The sequence below is a fragment of the Dufourea novaeangliae genome, unplaced genomic scaffold, assembly GCF_001272555.1.
Source record: "Dufourea novaeangliae isolate 0120121106 unplaced genomic scaffold, ASM127255v1 scaffold88, whole genome shotgun sequence".
NCBI classification, from domain to species: Eukaryota; Metazoa; Arthropoda; class Insecta; order Hymenoptera; family Halictidae; genus Dufourea; species Dufourea novaeangliae.
In genome coordinates, this window is record NW_015373960.1 from 93,228 (window position 1) to 108,174 (window position 14,947).

At 35.3% G+C, this 14,947-nt stretch overlaps 1 protein-coding gene across 1 annotated transcript in view; it reads left to right on the top strand.

Annotated features, from left to right (window-relative positions):
* LOC107186443 (HIRA-interacting protein 3) overlaps positions 1-14,947 on the top strand; it is a 153,536-nt gene that overhangs the window by 88,921 nt on the left and 49,668 nt on the right. The window contains exon 3 of the mRNA XM_015574305.1: positions 2,247-2,377. Within this exon, the coding sequence (XP_015429791.1) occupies positions 2,247-2,377 (131 nt within the window). The remainder of the gene's footprint in view (positions 1-2,246; positions 2,378-14,947) is intronic.

The following is a 14,947-nucleotide window of genomic DNA, read 5'->3' on the forward strand; positions in this document are numbered from 1 at the left end:
AATCTACTCACTTGACGTTTACAGGTCCCGATGGTATATGCATCGAAATGGAAAATTTTGCTAAAAGAATTGCGACCTTCGGTGTAACTTTAATTATACATACCAATGAAATTTTACTATTTCTATGTATAAATTCAAGATTTTATGCAATAGCAAACACTGGCCAAAAAAATCGGTATTTTCAGAAGCTCAGGGAAAATTTAGAATTTATTGGAAAATTCGTTACTTTACTCTATCTGTTCGTTATGACTATTATTGATTTAATTTTTTTAATTTTTTACACTTTCACTGTAAATACTACTATAATTAAGAAAGATAAAATATTTTTAAACACACATAGTATAGAATTGAACGTTTTTTTTAGCTCATAGCTTTCTTTTGCAAATACAGATTTATTCAGTAACATTCTTGGAAATCAAACGTGGAAACATATCATTTCACATTATCGGCTGAATTTTGCACGAGAAATCCACTTCTATACACGTGGTACCTACAATAATTACCGGAAGTTTGTTAAAATTAAACTGCAAGTCGTTTGTATAATAGTTCACTTCATAACTCATCCAGTTATGCAAACAGGCCATCTACGTTTCACTAACAGATCAGCAGCGAGTCGAGCGAATTCCCGTCATTCTGAATTCCAAACTCATTCCTAATTCAGAACTAGGTCAGCCACCAATTTTTTTTCTATAGTGATCGATACTGTTCGGGAAAATCAACTATGCGGTTTGTCCGATTCGACCTGAAACGTTAAAATTGATTAATCTTCGCAGACGCGAAAACCACTTTTCGAAATGTTCACTTTTCAGAACTTTTGACTGAATGTTTTAGGAGTAAAAAATATAATTCCAAACAGCGATGTTTCATATTTCCTACTGATGAATATTCATTGCAGAATATGCAGTGGAAAAATAAACATATCCAAATATTGTACTAAAATCCCATGACATTGCTCCGATGCAGCAAATTTTTCTAGTATTGTAATTCTGTGATTATATTCAGAGAATTTCAGCTTAACCTTTTTTTATTATTTTTGAATATTTAAACTGAACTCTTATGATATTATTCTGATGCAATAATTTTGTCCACTAGTGTAACTCTGTGATAAATTACAGACGTTGACATCTTAACTCTTTTAATCATTCTTAACTATTCTACTAAAATCCTACAATATTACTCTGTTGCTATAAATCTTTCCAGCGCTGTAATTCTCTGATTATATTGAGACGATTTCATCTTAACTTTTTTAATCATATCTAAATATTTTAACTAAAATTCTATGCCATTATTCCGATGAAATAAATTTTTCCAGTACTGTTGGTCCGTGATAATTTTGAGACGACTTTTAATCATTTCTAAATATTCTGGTGCAGTAAATACTTCCAGTATTGTAAATCTATGATAATTTTGAAATGATTTTATGACAACCTTTTACTCATTTCTAAATATTTTAACTAAAATCCCATGACATTCCTAGACTATGGATGTTTATGCAAAATCACACTTTTTAATAATAATACATTGCATGGGGTAACTATAAAATCACCCCAAAATTTTAAATTCTTATGGATTCTGGTTAAAATAAAACCAAAACACTTTTTTCTAAGGAATATAAATCTATCCTTTTCTTGAGAAACATTATTTCTCAACATGATTCCAGACATGGCATACTCGGCTTGTTTTTATTTTAACCACAACATTTTTTTTTATAGCTACGCCACGCAGTGTACATGTATAAGATTCAGAATTGAATAGAATTTTATTTCTTCCGCGAGAGATTTTAATATATTGTTAATAGTACATAAATACTGTTATATTTGATTAACAACCTTATTTCACTATGTTTTGCAGGCTAAACAATGCTAATAAATGCATAAACATCCGCAGTCTAGATATTACTCTGATCCAACAAATTTTTCCACTACAGTGTATAATCCTCAGTGAATCCATTCTATTCCCTCGGCTATTGTACCTCATAAATCCTTAATATCTACCAAATTCCCGAAAAGTAGATATCTCAGAGATGGTAGACATTAAAATTGAGTTCCGTAACCTGGATCGCGTTTTTGGATGCAAGTCAATTCCACGAGAAAATCCGTCCCGTGTCCGTCACTTTAGAAAGTCCTCGGCACTCCCAATTCTGTTTCGTTCCGGGGCTCGACAAGGGGACACACCGTATCGATCCAGGTCTGTCTCGTCTATCGGCGTCAACTTAACAGCGTTCTTTTCTTCCTTTCTGTTGACAGAGCTTTGCGACGCGGCGACGAAAATCCAGGCGTCCTTCCGCGGCCACATGTCGAGAAAGGAACAGGCCGTGGCAATCGCGAAAACGGCGGAGCAAGCCGTTGAGGATGTCGTTTCCGATCTGGACGACAAGGTAAGTTTCTTTTTATTTTCTTTTTCTTTCATTTTCAAAGATATCGGAAATCGCGAATTTGATTGATATAATATTTTCGCCGGCGACCTACTTTCTGGGGACAAGTCCATGTGTGTTTTCGTCGATCGTTTTTAAATTAGAAGTTTTTCGATCCCATGTTTAAGATCCCTGAAATGAAGTGAATTGGAAACCGACATTCGTGCAATAGCCTAAAATATTATTTGCTTTAGAATTCGTCTTAATGCTTATAGCCAAAATTCGTTTCCTTCTTAAAGAAAATGTAACAGAGGATCTCATAGGGACTTTCTTCTCGCACATTATCATTTTGAACGATTTGCAACGATATAATCGTGTGTCTGTTAAAAATTATTTCATACATCAATGCAGTGCACGTATGTTGAAAATTAGAGATTCAACTGTGTATCTTAAAGATGTACTTGTCACTTTATGTTACATAAGTGATATTCCACTAAGTACATTATAATTTTATTGGTATAATTGAATATATCTTTTCCAGTGCTCTAGAATAACAATTCCACTTTTTTTTTATTTCCGTAACCAATAAAACATCTCATATTTAATAATTAAACGAACTATGTTAACTCAATAATTAAACGGACATTTTACATAGTTCGGATCGTCGTTTCTCGTCTCAGTTTCATAAAAGTTCGAAAAATGGTATTAAATATCTGACAGAAATTATTCAGATTAAATAGCGTGCTAGCCCGACAGTCTGGCTAGAGAAGCTTCATCTAAATTCAAGATCCGCGCAAAGTTTTCCATAAATTTCACGATATTAAAGTCACATAACAAATCTTGACGTCCAACGGTGACCGTCATTACCATCATTATTCTTTGTTATTCAATTAATACCATTATATTATTTAATTGTCACCGTTCATTTTTGAAAGAAGTGTAAATTTATAATATTTCACTTGCGTTAGTCTCTTTTCACATACGAAAACTTTGCTATTCGTCTATCGATCGAAAAAAAATACCTGAAAATACACGGTGTTTTAAACATGATAGGAAAAACAGGGAGTTCTGAGAAATACATATTGAGTCGCCACTCGAGAACCAATACACATTTCTGCGCCACTTTATTCGTTCGATACGTATGTACCTACCTACACTGCTAGGCGTTGAAACTCGCGGAAACAGAGGAAATATTCACGTGTTCGCACATTGCTCAAAGAGTGGAAATTCCGTGGAATTTATTTAACGATTTCGCGTGAATAACAGTTCGAAACGGGGGAAAAAGGTGATGGAAAACAGCGCGGGATGGTTTTATATTTAACGGCTTAGAGTAAAATTTGTTCGCTAATTATATTCCGAATAAGGAAAATATTTATATTTACATCGTAGATATGGTATCTAATTGTACAGTTGGATCGATACAACGCGAATCAGCTGAAGTATTTTCGTTGTTTCTAAAAATAGCGAAAAATTCTGGTTGACATAATATTTTCGCCTGCGACCCACTTTCCGGGGACAAGGCCACGCTTGTTTTCGTAAATGAAACCATGTGTAGGGTGAACTGCAATTGGTAGGCATATGTTGCAACGTGCGAAAACATCGAAAAGGTGAAGGAAAAGTTTTTCCGTAAAATTTCAGTTTTTAAAGGATCACTGTTGAAACTTCCTTTTATGTATGCAGTTAGTCTGTGTGTCTGACTATTTTCTATTACATCTATCTGTTTTAATTTTAATGAATAATAACAATACTATTTCACAAGAAGTAGGATGTAAAGTAAAGATTGGGAAATAATTTGGTGGCTGGTAAATAGAGAATACCTACTGCTGGTGACTGTAAGCGAATATTGTAAGTAGAAATAGTGAATAATAAGCAGACATATTAATAAGTCATATACAGTAGTCATATTCAATAGTCAATAGGTAGTAGTCATATTAAATAATCATATTCAATAGTCATATTCAGTAGTCAATAGTTAGTAGTCATGTTCAGTAGTCAATAGTTACATAGTATTCATATTCAATAGTGATATTCCAATTTTCAAGTTAGATTTTTTCCAATAAGGAAATTTTGTATGGAAATATTTATTCTTGCTTTTCCATTTGTTTTTGCATGTACAACTATCTCTTCAATAATCTGACCAACTGCAGAATAATCTATAGTTTGTTACTGATATCATATTTGTAGCATTAAAATAGTTATATAGTGGTAGATGTTGACATAATTCTGGAAGTAACAAAAGATATTTCGAGAACAGTCAAAAGCGCGGAAAGTCAGAATATTGTGGAACGACGTGTTGGCAAAATCAATATCGCAACCCGTTCAAAAACCTTCGATCCCGAATTTTCATGAATTTTTTCACTCGAGAGCCCTCATTCGAGTGCGATTTCTGCTTTCTCAACTAGGTTGCATCCCACATATACCGCGCCCGTATTATAATCGATGCTAAAGTGAGCCCTGTTTAAAATTCAATGGCTCATCGTGTTGAGATTAATTGGAAATCAATATTCTATTATCGAAAGTAATATCGTCTGCTATCACGACCGATTCTTAACCAGATACGTGCCGGATAGATACATCATCCAGATGTCTTCATGCTCATGATTTGTTTTTGGATTATGGAACCGTAGATCGTTCATCTTCTGTCGTCGACAAGGTTGCTCGTTCCTTTAGGAAGTTTGTTAAAATTTTTTTTGTATATCAGTAGCTCGTAATCTATCGTTCTTTATGCTCTGATGGAAAGATAAAGAGCGTGGTGAAGCCTTAAAATATTGTTCTGTATTTGAAATACATAAATCTGAAAAAATAGATTTACTACTCGGTATCCTCGAAAAATAAAACTACTTACGAGTGTTATTACACTCAATATTTAAGTATATTTACTTAATTGAAGATTATCAGAAGTATTATCATTTTAATATAATTATCTAATATTGTTGCAGTACTATTCATTGAATAGTATCCAGTATTTGTTACAATGATTGAGAACTTTTTAAATATTCATGAACAAAGTATCTGTCGCTGTTATAAAAAAATTGTTCTTTTTATACTTTATAAGTTCTATTTAAATTAAAACTTTTGTTTTCAAAAATGTTTGTTTATCTGTCCTCATAGGAACTTATAATGTGAGAACGTTTTTTAAAAAACTTCCACTGTCCATGTTTTAAATAGAAACTATTAAAAAGTTCCATAACTTTTTCGATCCTTGTTTTGCACAGTTTCACGTTAATTTACATAGTCACAGGGAACGAAAAATACGTTTCCAGCGTTAAAGATGTCATTTTATTTCACGGAATTCAACGTTAGTTCGATCAGTTCCAGATGCACAGAATCCGCAGGCCGGTAATCAGATTATCAATAGCTTCCTTTCCGTGAAACGATCAGAAACCCGATATCCGTCGATAATCGACTGATTTCCGCGATATCTTTGTCCCGACTTCTATTAAGAATCGATATTCTCCACCCGAGATACCGTATCACTCATTGATCGTTTCCTTTATCGGTGGCGCTGGAGTAACCCTTTCGTGACCAGCGGGACGCGTATGTCCCACTTGAGGGCTCGAATTGCATGTGACATGCCAGGTCGTTCCTTTTGTGACCAGTGCGACAAATATCTGCCATTTGAGTGTTCGAACTGTGTGAGGCACACCAGATACTACAGTTTCCCGTATAAAATCGTAGTTGTGGAGTTCTTTGTGTTAGTGTGCGTTTTCATCTTGCTGTTACACAGTGTGTTTTCCTCTCTGTGTATTAGTCCTCCTAGTAAAAAATTAGACAGCAAAAAAAGCTTTGGACGCCAATAGGAATCTTAATTGGACCTTACAGAATCAGAAAATGAGAGTCCTTCGGTGAAAAATTATTTAGAAAACAAGATTTTTCGAAAATATCCAACTACCCAGTTTCGCCCCATATTCGACGTTTATCGATAACCTTATATAGATAGTCGTATCTGTACTTGGAAGATGAAGAGCATTCGGGACGACCATCTACGGTAGACGACAGTGTTATCCGTTTCTTAATGGATTCTTATCTTAATATTCAAGTGCATGAAATTTCTAGTGAATTGAACATACTAAAGTCTAAAAAAAAGTGTATAGACTCCTCTCGATTATTGTCCCGAACTCGGGTCCGCGCCAGGACAATAATTGTATAGGGAGAAATGTTTCAGGCCCTCGTAAATTCATTTTTTGCCCGAAGCCAGAACCTTGGCAGTAAAAGTGGAGGGGCAACAAAGTATGCGCTTGACAAGTTCCACCACCCCCCTCCCAGTGGCGGGATAACGCCTGGACAATAATCGTGTAGAACACGTCAGACGATAATCGAGAGGAGTCTGTATATTGCACGCATGAAAACTGCACGAATTTTCCAGAGGACCTAATCGAATATGAAAGTGTAACACATTTTTATTAACACCCTGTAGTAGATCGGCATATATTTCAAACGGTGAAATGCAATCCGCGTGTGCCCCATAGAAATTCTTTCCCACGCGACGCGACACGATCGTAAAACACGATCTCTGCGCTTGGGACGGTTTTATCGCAGCCGTTTGCCTTTGTCTTCGACCCCGCGAATACGGGTCGCGAGATAAGCCCCTCCCCGCTCCCGAAACTACTCATTCGGTCGCGCTATAACGGACGTGAATCCCTCTTTTGTGCGCGGGTGAAGAGTACAAATTATAGACGGAGAATTATGTGTGTCGCTCTATTCATCCGGTGTTCCACGGGCGTTACCCATCGACGATGGAATTTTATGGCGTGAACGTAATACGTTCCTGCGAGCATGATTTGCGTGTTCCATTCAACAGAAGTGTGGGATAATATAGGATAATTCTGATAGAGATATGGACCACGTTTCTTGAAAACGTCACTGTTGCGATGTGTAGCCGTGAAACAGGGTAAAATTAAAATACAGTAAAGTCTCTATATTTGTCAATCATGTGACTACTGTCCAGGGTGATTTGTAAATACATTTTAATGTTTCAGGGGGTAAATCTACACACTAATATAAGTAAAAAAAAAACGTACGTAGTAAGATCCAAAGGTTCTTGGTCTAAGTAAGAAGATATCGAATAAATTAGAAACGTGTATTATTTTTTAATATAGTCTCTTTTCATCGCAATGCATTTGTTATAAGAATATAACTTTCATTTATCCATTTGTTAAATTCATTCATAGAATTATTCGGATAAAAATGATTATTAATCTTAATTCGAGTATGTAGATCGAAGGTACGAAAAAACGTTCAGTGTGTAAATAGAAAACGAGTCCGTTGACGTTTCCTTTTTTGCAAACTATTATGCGTATTACGCAAATGACCCAAGAAATTTTCTTCACGAACGATAGGGGTCGCGAGTGATCCAAAGATATGTAGACGGTTCTGTGGCGTTAAGATAGTAACGAATTTATGGAATTCCGTATGAACTCGCCCCGGTGTGAATTCCTAACCGCAATCACGTATTCCCGACCGCTTCGTTCCAACTGAAACCAGAAAATTAATAATTTCTTCTGTACGCGTCTGACAAAAAAAGAAAAAAGTCAGTTTTGATTTCTTTTGATGCCATCGAGCATTTTCGAGCCCGTGATACAGTGCATGCCGGTAATTCGATTTCAACGATGGCCTCAAAAAGGAAACCACTATGAAAGAGAGAGAGACAGAGAGCAGTAATTCAGTCAGTTCACCTCGATGGTAATTGCAGAGTACAGGTGTGCTTCGTTATCTTCCTGATGCTTGCAGAATTGAAACTTCGCCTCGATTTTCGTTGTATAGTGTTCCCCACAGCTTCGTAAATTTCGGTTAAGTAACTTCCGCCATGGATAATATAAAAAAATTGCATTTGAATAAATTAATTTCATTTAAATCAGGAGAGAAATATTAGTGTTTGGTAGATTATTTTTCAGTTGATATTTTGATGTCTAATGATACATATCGACACTAATCTTTAATTGTGTTATCTCCGCTTGTTTCTGAACTGAGAAAACTGAGGTTAAAGTTTACAATGTTTAATGTTATTGAGAAAAACAGTGAAATAATAAAACACACTATAATATCATGTACTGTGTAGAGTTATTACAATATTTAACAAAATGTTATCTTATTATCGACATAAATGGTTAATTGTTGTTAGTATTTGGAGATATAACCATTAAGAAAACAAACTTTCAAAGTTTCGAAGTTAGGACTTAAAAGAATATTTGTTGTTTTCTAGGTGGAATTTTTTTTATATTATTGTGAAATTGTATTCTTTGTACCAATGAAACGTACGTAGGTTGATTAATTTTTTTTTTAAAATGGAGTTAAAACAGTTAAGAACTTGGGCGATGATATGTTGTTTTGCACTGTATAGTTTTAAGTTGAAGTGATAATGACTAATTTTAATACAGTAGATACGTTCATTATTTAAATTTTTCAAAAATCATAAGTATTCAGATATGCGAATTTTCAACTGATAGATAAGCTATAGAATCGATCCAATTGTTTTCCTAAACATTTACATATTTTGTGTCTTCCAGTTCCACAATGTTTCAACTGTTATATTTAATAAAATTCAGCTAATTCAATGTAATTCATTCCTGATTTATAATTCATAGTCGTTTAATTAATTGCAATTGTTAATGATTTCGACTGTCGCTATACATTTTTTATAAGTGCTATGCATTCAGTGCTAATGATTATACCATTGTATCATTGACAGATATTACTAAATTAGTATTGTACATAGAGGGATCAATATGAACGATTAGCTAACAGTCATGCCTATGAGGACTGTCCGTGAATGGGAACTAATAGGCTCTTTATCGGAATTATGGCACGATTATACTGTTACACCCGTGATTTACCAATCCCACAAGGCGACTCGTCATTATAATAAATGATTATTATCGGATATTTGAAATTGATCGCGTACGTGAGAGGATTATCGAAGTCAGAAGATTTCGTGATGTTAATTCATGGTCGTTCGAAAATCCGACGAATAAAATGCTTTCAAATGTAACTTCGAAAAAGGTAATATAAAAAGGACAAAACTGAATTTGAATTTATTAAAAGAGTAAAAGTTAAAATTACAGATGTATTTGCAAAAAATTGAAGGTGACTTTGAAAAATCATGAAAAACAAAGAGTTGACAAAAAAATTGCTATAATCACGTTAAAGCTCTCTTGAAACCATGCTATACCTGATAAAAACATTTTCTATCGGACTGCTAATAACAGAGTAATCTCTAACTGATCACGATTCGTGGTTCACCCTGTATATTTATATTATTTATTTGCAGCCTCACCGGCCTTGAAAAGGAACTTGGTTTTACAGTTTTCCATTCATCCTTCCACACCAGCATACATACCCACTCTCCTCTACATCCTTTTCTAGTCCCCAAAATTCGATATTTGCATAAACATCCAAAGTCTGCCAATGAAACCTCCGTTTTCATAATCTTTCGTCTTCCAGTATAAAACTACTTCGTTGACCGTAAACTACGTATCTACGCATATAAAGTGTACACCATAACCAGAATTACAGGTGTTTTTCGTGTTTCCGCGCACAATAAGATTACTCATTTTTTACCCCGTCGTCAAATACCATCCCTCGTTCCCAGTTAGTAGAGTCTAATTCACGGAAATTGGATGTGTGATGGAAAGTTATTTAGAAGGTCTCTTGGTGTCGACGGGGGAACAAATTGAAACGGGGGTCTAATTAAAACGTCAAAATTCGAAACACGCGGCTCAGGCCCGGCTGGGTAAAATTGGAAATGTCTGCAAGTGCGACTGACGATGTTAACCGGACGGACGTTTCGCTGATGCGCCAGAACGTTTCGTGTCGCTGATTCGCGTGAAGGGGTGGGAGGGACGGAAGGGTATGTGTAGGGAGAAGGAGGTCGAAAGGAACGCGATACAATCACGGAACCCGTGTGCTTTGTTATCCCGCGCGGCCGCCTTCTCTGATTGCTCTCGAACTGCATTGGGAACCTGTAAACCGCCGCTGATTAATTATCATCGGCGCGAAGTTATTGGGCTGTGCATAATAATCGTCTATTCCGATAATTGACGTTATTGTAATCCACGAACTGGTTTATAAGGCAACATATGTAGAGAAGACTCGGGACAAACGTAACACGAGATGAATGTAATAACTGTTATAAAACAAATTCTAATCGACCAACAATGAAACCTTCGATCTTTATACAGGGTGTCCCACCTAACGTGAGCATCCTGGTTATGAAGACAGAAGAGAATGAAAACATTTGGTTGGACGGGATAAATATTTTTATATGCAAACAATTTTTCTTAGGTTCATATTTTTCGAAATTTCAAGGTATTTCCATTTTCGCTGAGCAGAAATAGGAACATTTTATACTTCATATTAAATTAACTATGATTAAGTTAAAATGTTTTTAAAAATACTTTTATTTAAATTTAATTATAAAGGGAGGTTTAGATTTAATATCTAATAAGTTTTTTTTTGCCGATTGTCGCACAAATAAATAATAAAAATCAATTTCTGCGATAGCAGAACTCTTACATAATTAGAAATAGGGACTTACTTCATAATTCGTGAGTAGGAAATTATGATTTCATATTCGTACAACGTGTTCGAATGTCCTCTCAGCGAAACAAGTATATACTCGTGAAACGACTCGATAAAAGCTCGAGTCTTTCATTTACGTGCTATAACGATGAATAAACGGCCACGGTGACATTTATTGCCGAGGGAGAAGAATAAAAGGGGATTCCGTTGTAGCCTCCTGCATAAAATAACCCCCGCGCGCCCAAACGCCTAATACAGCGGCATAATAGAAGCGACGGTTGCGACGAGAATGAAGCATTTCGCAACGCGCGTGGCGACTGTATGAATAGCTAATGCCAGGCCGCGGGAGAGGAGTGTGTAACTAGATAGCGCGGCTCGTTAAACATACACTCGTGGCCGTTTTAATAAGCTATTAAGCGACGATGCAAATATCCCGGCGTTGCGGCGGCGCGAAACTTTCTTCTAAGTGGATCACCGTGAGGATTATCATTTCATTGAAATCGCGTTCGGGTGGGGGGGGGGGGCTAGAATAAGGAGTTTGTCGCGACGTGATACGGAGCACAGTTTTCTTCGCGGCTTTCGCAATTCTCGAGCAGTAGAAAATCAAAAGAAATCTTGTTTTCTGTTGTAACTACATTGATTCCCCGATGAATGCGACACTTAGGGGTTATATTATACTTGTCAGTTACCCTTTATGCTGTAACTAGTATACGATCAGTTTCTTAGTGTGTAATAGACTCTTTTTCCCTTTATATTTTGAGAAAGTGATGGGGATAGAATTCATACAAGAATTTAATATTATACTATAGTCTATTTAGTTTAATGGAATTCTGTATAATGATTTTTAGTAGAATTTTATTAGTTATTTAGCAAGTAACAAGAGGCACATGTTACGGTGGAAATTTTTTTTTCACGAGACTTCAAGGTCATGGTATTTTTTTAACGAAGCCTCATATTTTGTTTTGATATCTTTATAGAGCGTGTAGGAACAAATTCAATGGCCTTAATATTATGTTGTATATTTGGAGAATTAAGTAAGCCTGCAAAATTTTCCAAACAGGAAAGGGCAGATATTTTGGTGGAAAATGTATGTTAAATTAATAGTAGTTATATTTAAAACATCTTATTTAAAATCTATAACTACGATAGTTGGCAATGAAGATGCACTCACCTTACGTATACATAGGTGTCGCAATCGATCGCGATGAAAGTTCGTTAGTAACGAAGATTACCGTGAAATTCAGTCACCGAGTAATTTCACAATCTATAAATCTAGTCTGTAATGAACAAGCGTACTATTTAACCGTGTATTGAAAATACAGTTTAAATTCGACGTGAAGACATTTAAGTAGGTAAGGCCCAATCCGTTAAGTGAATTTTTGAAAATAGCTGACCCAGTTCTAGAACTTTAACCGGTTCTAGTTTCGAGCTAGTTTGAGCTACTTTGGAAATTTATTTGAAAAATGGTACAGCACAAGCGAAACACAAACACGAGGTAAAATATGAATATACAGTTTGTAAGTTAAGGTTTATGGTATTAACAGTTATAAATGTGTATAGTTTTAGTACCAATAATTTGAGCAAATGAACCAACGAAATATTCGCTGCGTAATAAATAATCTGTAATAATATTATTCTGGTGCCAGATATATTATTGTTTTGTTTTCAATTTGTTACGCTCATTAAATTTTATTCCAGTATACAAATCACTCGTATGCTTGGCTTCAATTGTATCGTATGCAATAATTCGATATTTAATACAAATCGAAAGTAATACTATCAGGATCATGTTTTTAAAGAAGCTTCTATTAAAATGTATGTAACATTATAAAACTACTTCGTTGAATATTTTCTATTGTAGGATTTAAAATGAAAAGATATAGGACCTAAGATTAATAAAAAATGAACACCTATATTTAGTCTTGTTCGAAGATATTATAGAATTATCTTGTGTATTTTCGTAGCTGTTAATAATTTGCAGCAGTGTCTAAAAAAAATATCCTTCATAGGTTCTACAATTTACCAGGTTAGGAATAGGTTCCACAATCTTCCAATTTAGGAAATAGGTTTCACAGTTTTCCAATTTAATAATAGGTTTTACAATTTTCCTCTTCAGGAATAGGTTTTACAGTTTTTAATTTAAGAATAAGTTTGAAAATTCCCAACTTTCAAGATCTAAAAAAATTAAAGCAAATTTCTATTAATCTACTTATCCCCCCATATTAAAATAACTAAACAAAATAAAATAGTAAAGAAATTGTAGTTTTAAAATAGAAATATCAGAAAGTCTACAATTTCTTTACTTTTTGAGGTTCTACGGAAGCAAGCTAGTGCATAATATCGACATACTTTCAATAAACGATAGATACACACCTACCTTAAAATTTCAAGCCTGTAGAACGTTATTTCTCGCTTCGCTACGAACTGCACCGTAAACCTGAAATTCCAATGGAAATATCTTTAAATATTCACTGCCCATGACTCTGCCATCTTTACAATTTCGCAATTTCGTAGCTTCGCCAAATTTCACCGCAAGACTTTCAAGAGAATCTAACTAAACGAGAAAATTTCGTTTCTTGATCACGCAAATGGGAATATCCCGTTAACTTTCATTTCCCACGGAGATTGCCCAGCATAAACTATTCTTCCCATAAGCGTATCGTTAAGGGTCAGGAACACAGGGTTGGGGCGAGCAAGAGGGACAAACTTTCCGCGACACGCAACAAAAGATCCCATATTGAATCCTATCAGAAGTATTCCCACAAGCCTCCCCTCGCCAGGTTTTGTGTGTGTGTATTCACCGAGCATTTGTTTCCTTTATTGCGAGGGAGAACGGTGTAGTTCCCGCAGTTGCATTGCCGCGGAAAAGTTTCTTCTGGCTGCGCCACGCTGGCATTAATATGCGCGGGGAGAAGAAAACACACAGACCCTGTGAACGTCAGGAAAGGGAAAAGGAAGCCGCTGCGGTACGATCAAAAGCAGAAAATGAAGGGGGAAAGGGAAGTGGAAAACTAGGAGAATGGATGAGGAGGAAGAAAGCAGAAGCTAGCGGGCAGATGAAGAATGGAAACGGGCGGAATAAAAAATGAGGGACAGTAGGATGATGAAACGTTAGAATGAAATGAATAAAATTACGGTGGCGGCAGAATTTCGCAAACAGAAGGGTAGGAAGTGGTTGGAATCTTTAAATTTGTATTTGAGATACCGGAGGTAGTTTAATTACCTTTTTGTTGTTGGCCATTGTCTTTCTGAGTATTGATAGGGATTGGTTGTGGTCATGCATGACCTGTTCTACTTGTATCGTCGATACTGTTCATTTTCTTAGTTATCTGACCGTAAAGAACTTCTTCCGTTCGGCCGACCATGACCAGGATATTCTACTTACATAATCCCGAACGTCCTATTTGACTTATGGCATTAGAATTTATTTTATACTTATCTGACCGTAAGGAACCTCTTCAGTTTTTCTGGCTATTATTAACATATACTACTTATGTAATCATTAACAGTGTATTTTCCTTATTTACCATTAAAGTTCCTTCTCTTATTCTACCATTAAAGTTAATTTTCTACTTATATCACCGTAAGGAACGTCTACCGTTTGTCTGACCATGTACAACACATTCCACTTATTTAATCGTGATCGACGTATTCTATCTATTTTGTAATTGAAATTTATTTTCTATTCACTTGATTATAAAAAACTTCTGTCAGCCCGGCCATAGCAAACATATTCTACTTATACAATCGTAAACTGCGTATTATACAATACTTATTTTGCCATTACAATTTTTGTTCTACTTACGTGACCATAAGGAACCTCTCCTATTCGTTTGACCATGAACAACATGTTCTATTGATCTAATCTTGAATGACATATTCTACTCATTTATCAGTAATATTTATTCTCTACTGACCTAACCATAAAAGTACCTGTTCCGTTTGTCTAGCCATAATCAACATATTCTACTTATCCAATCGTCAATACCGTATTCTAGATATTTGTCCATTTGAGTTTATTTTGTATTTATTTAACGATAAGTGACCTCTTCTATTTGTCTGGCCATAAACTGTTCA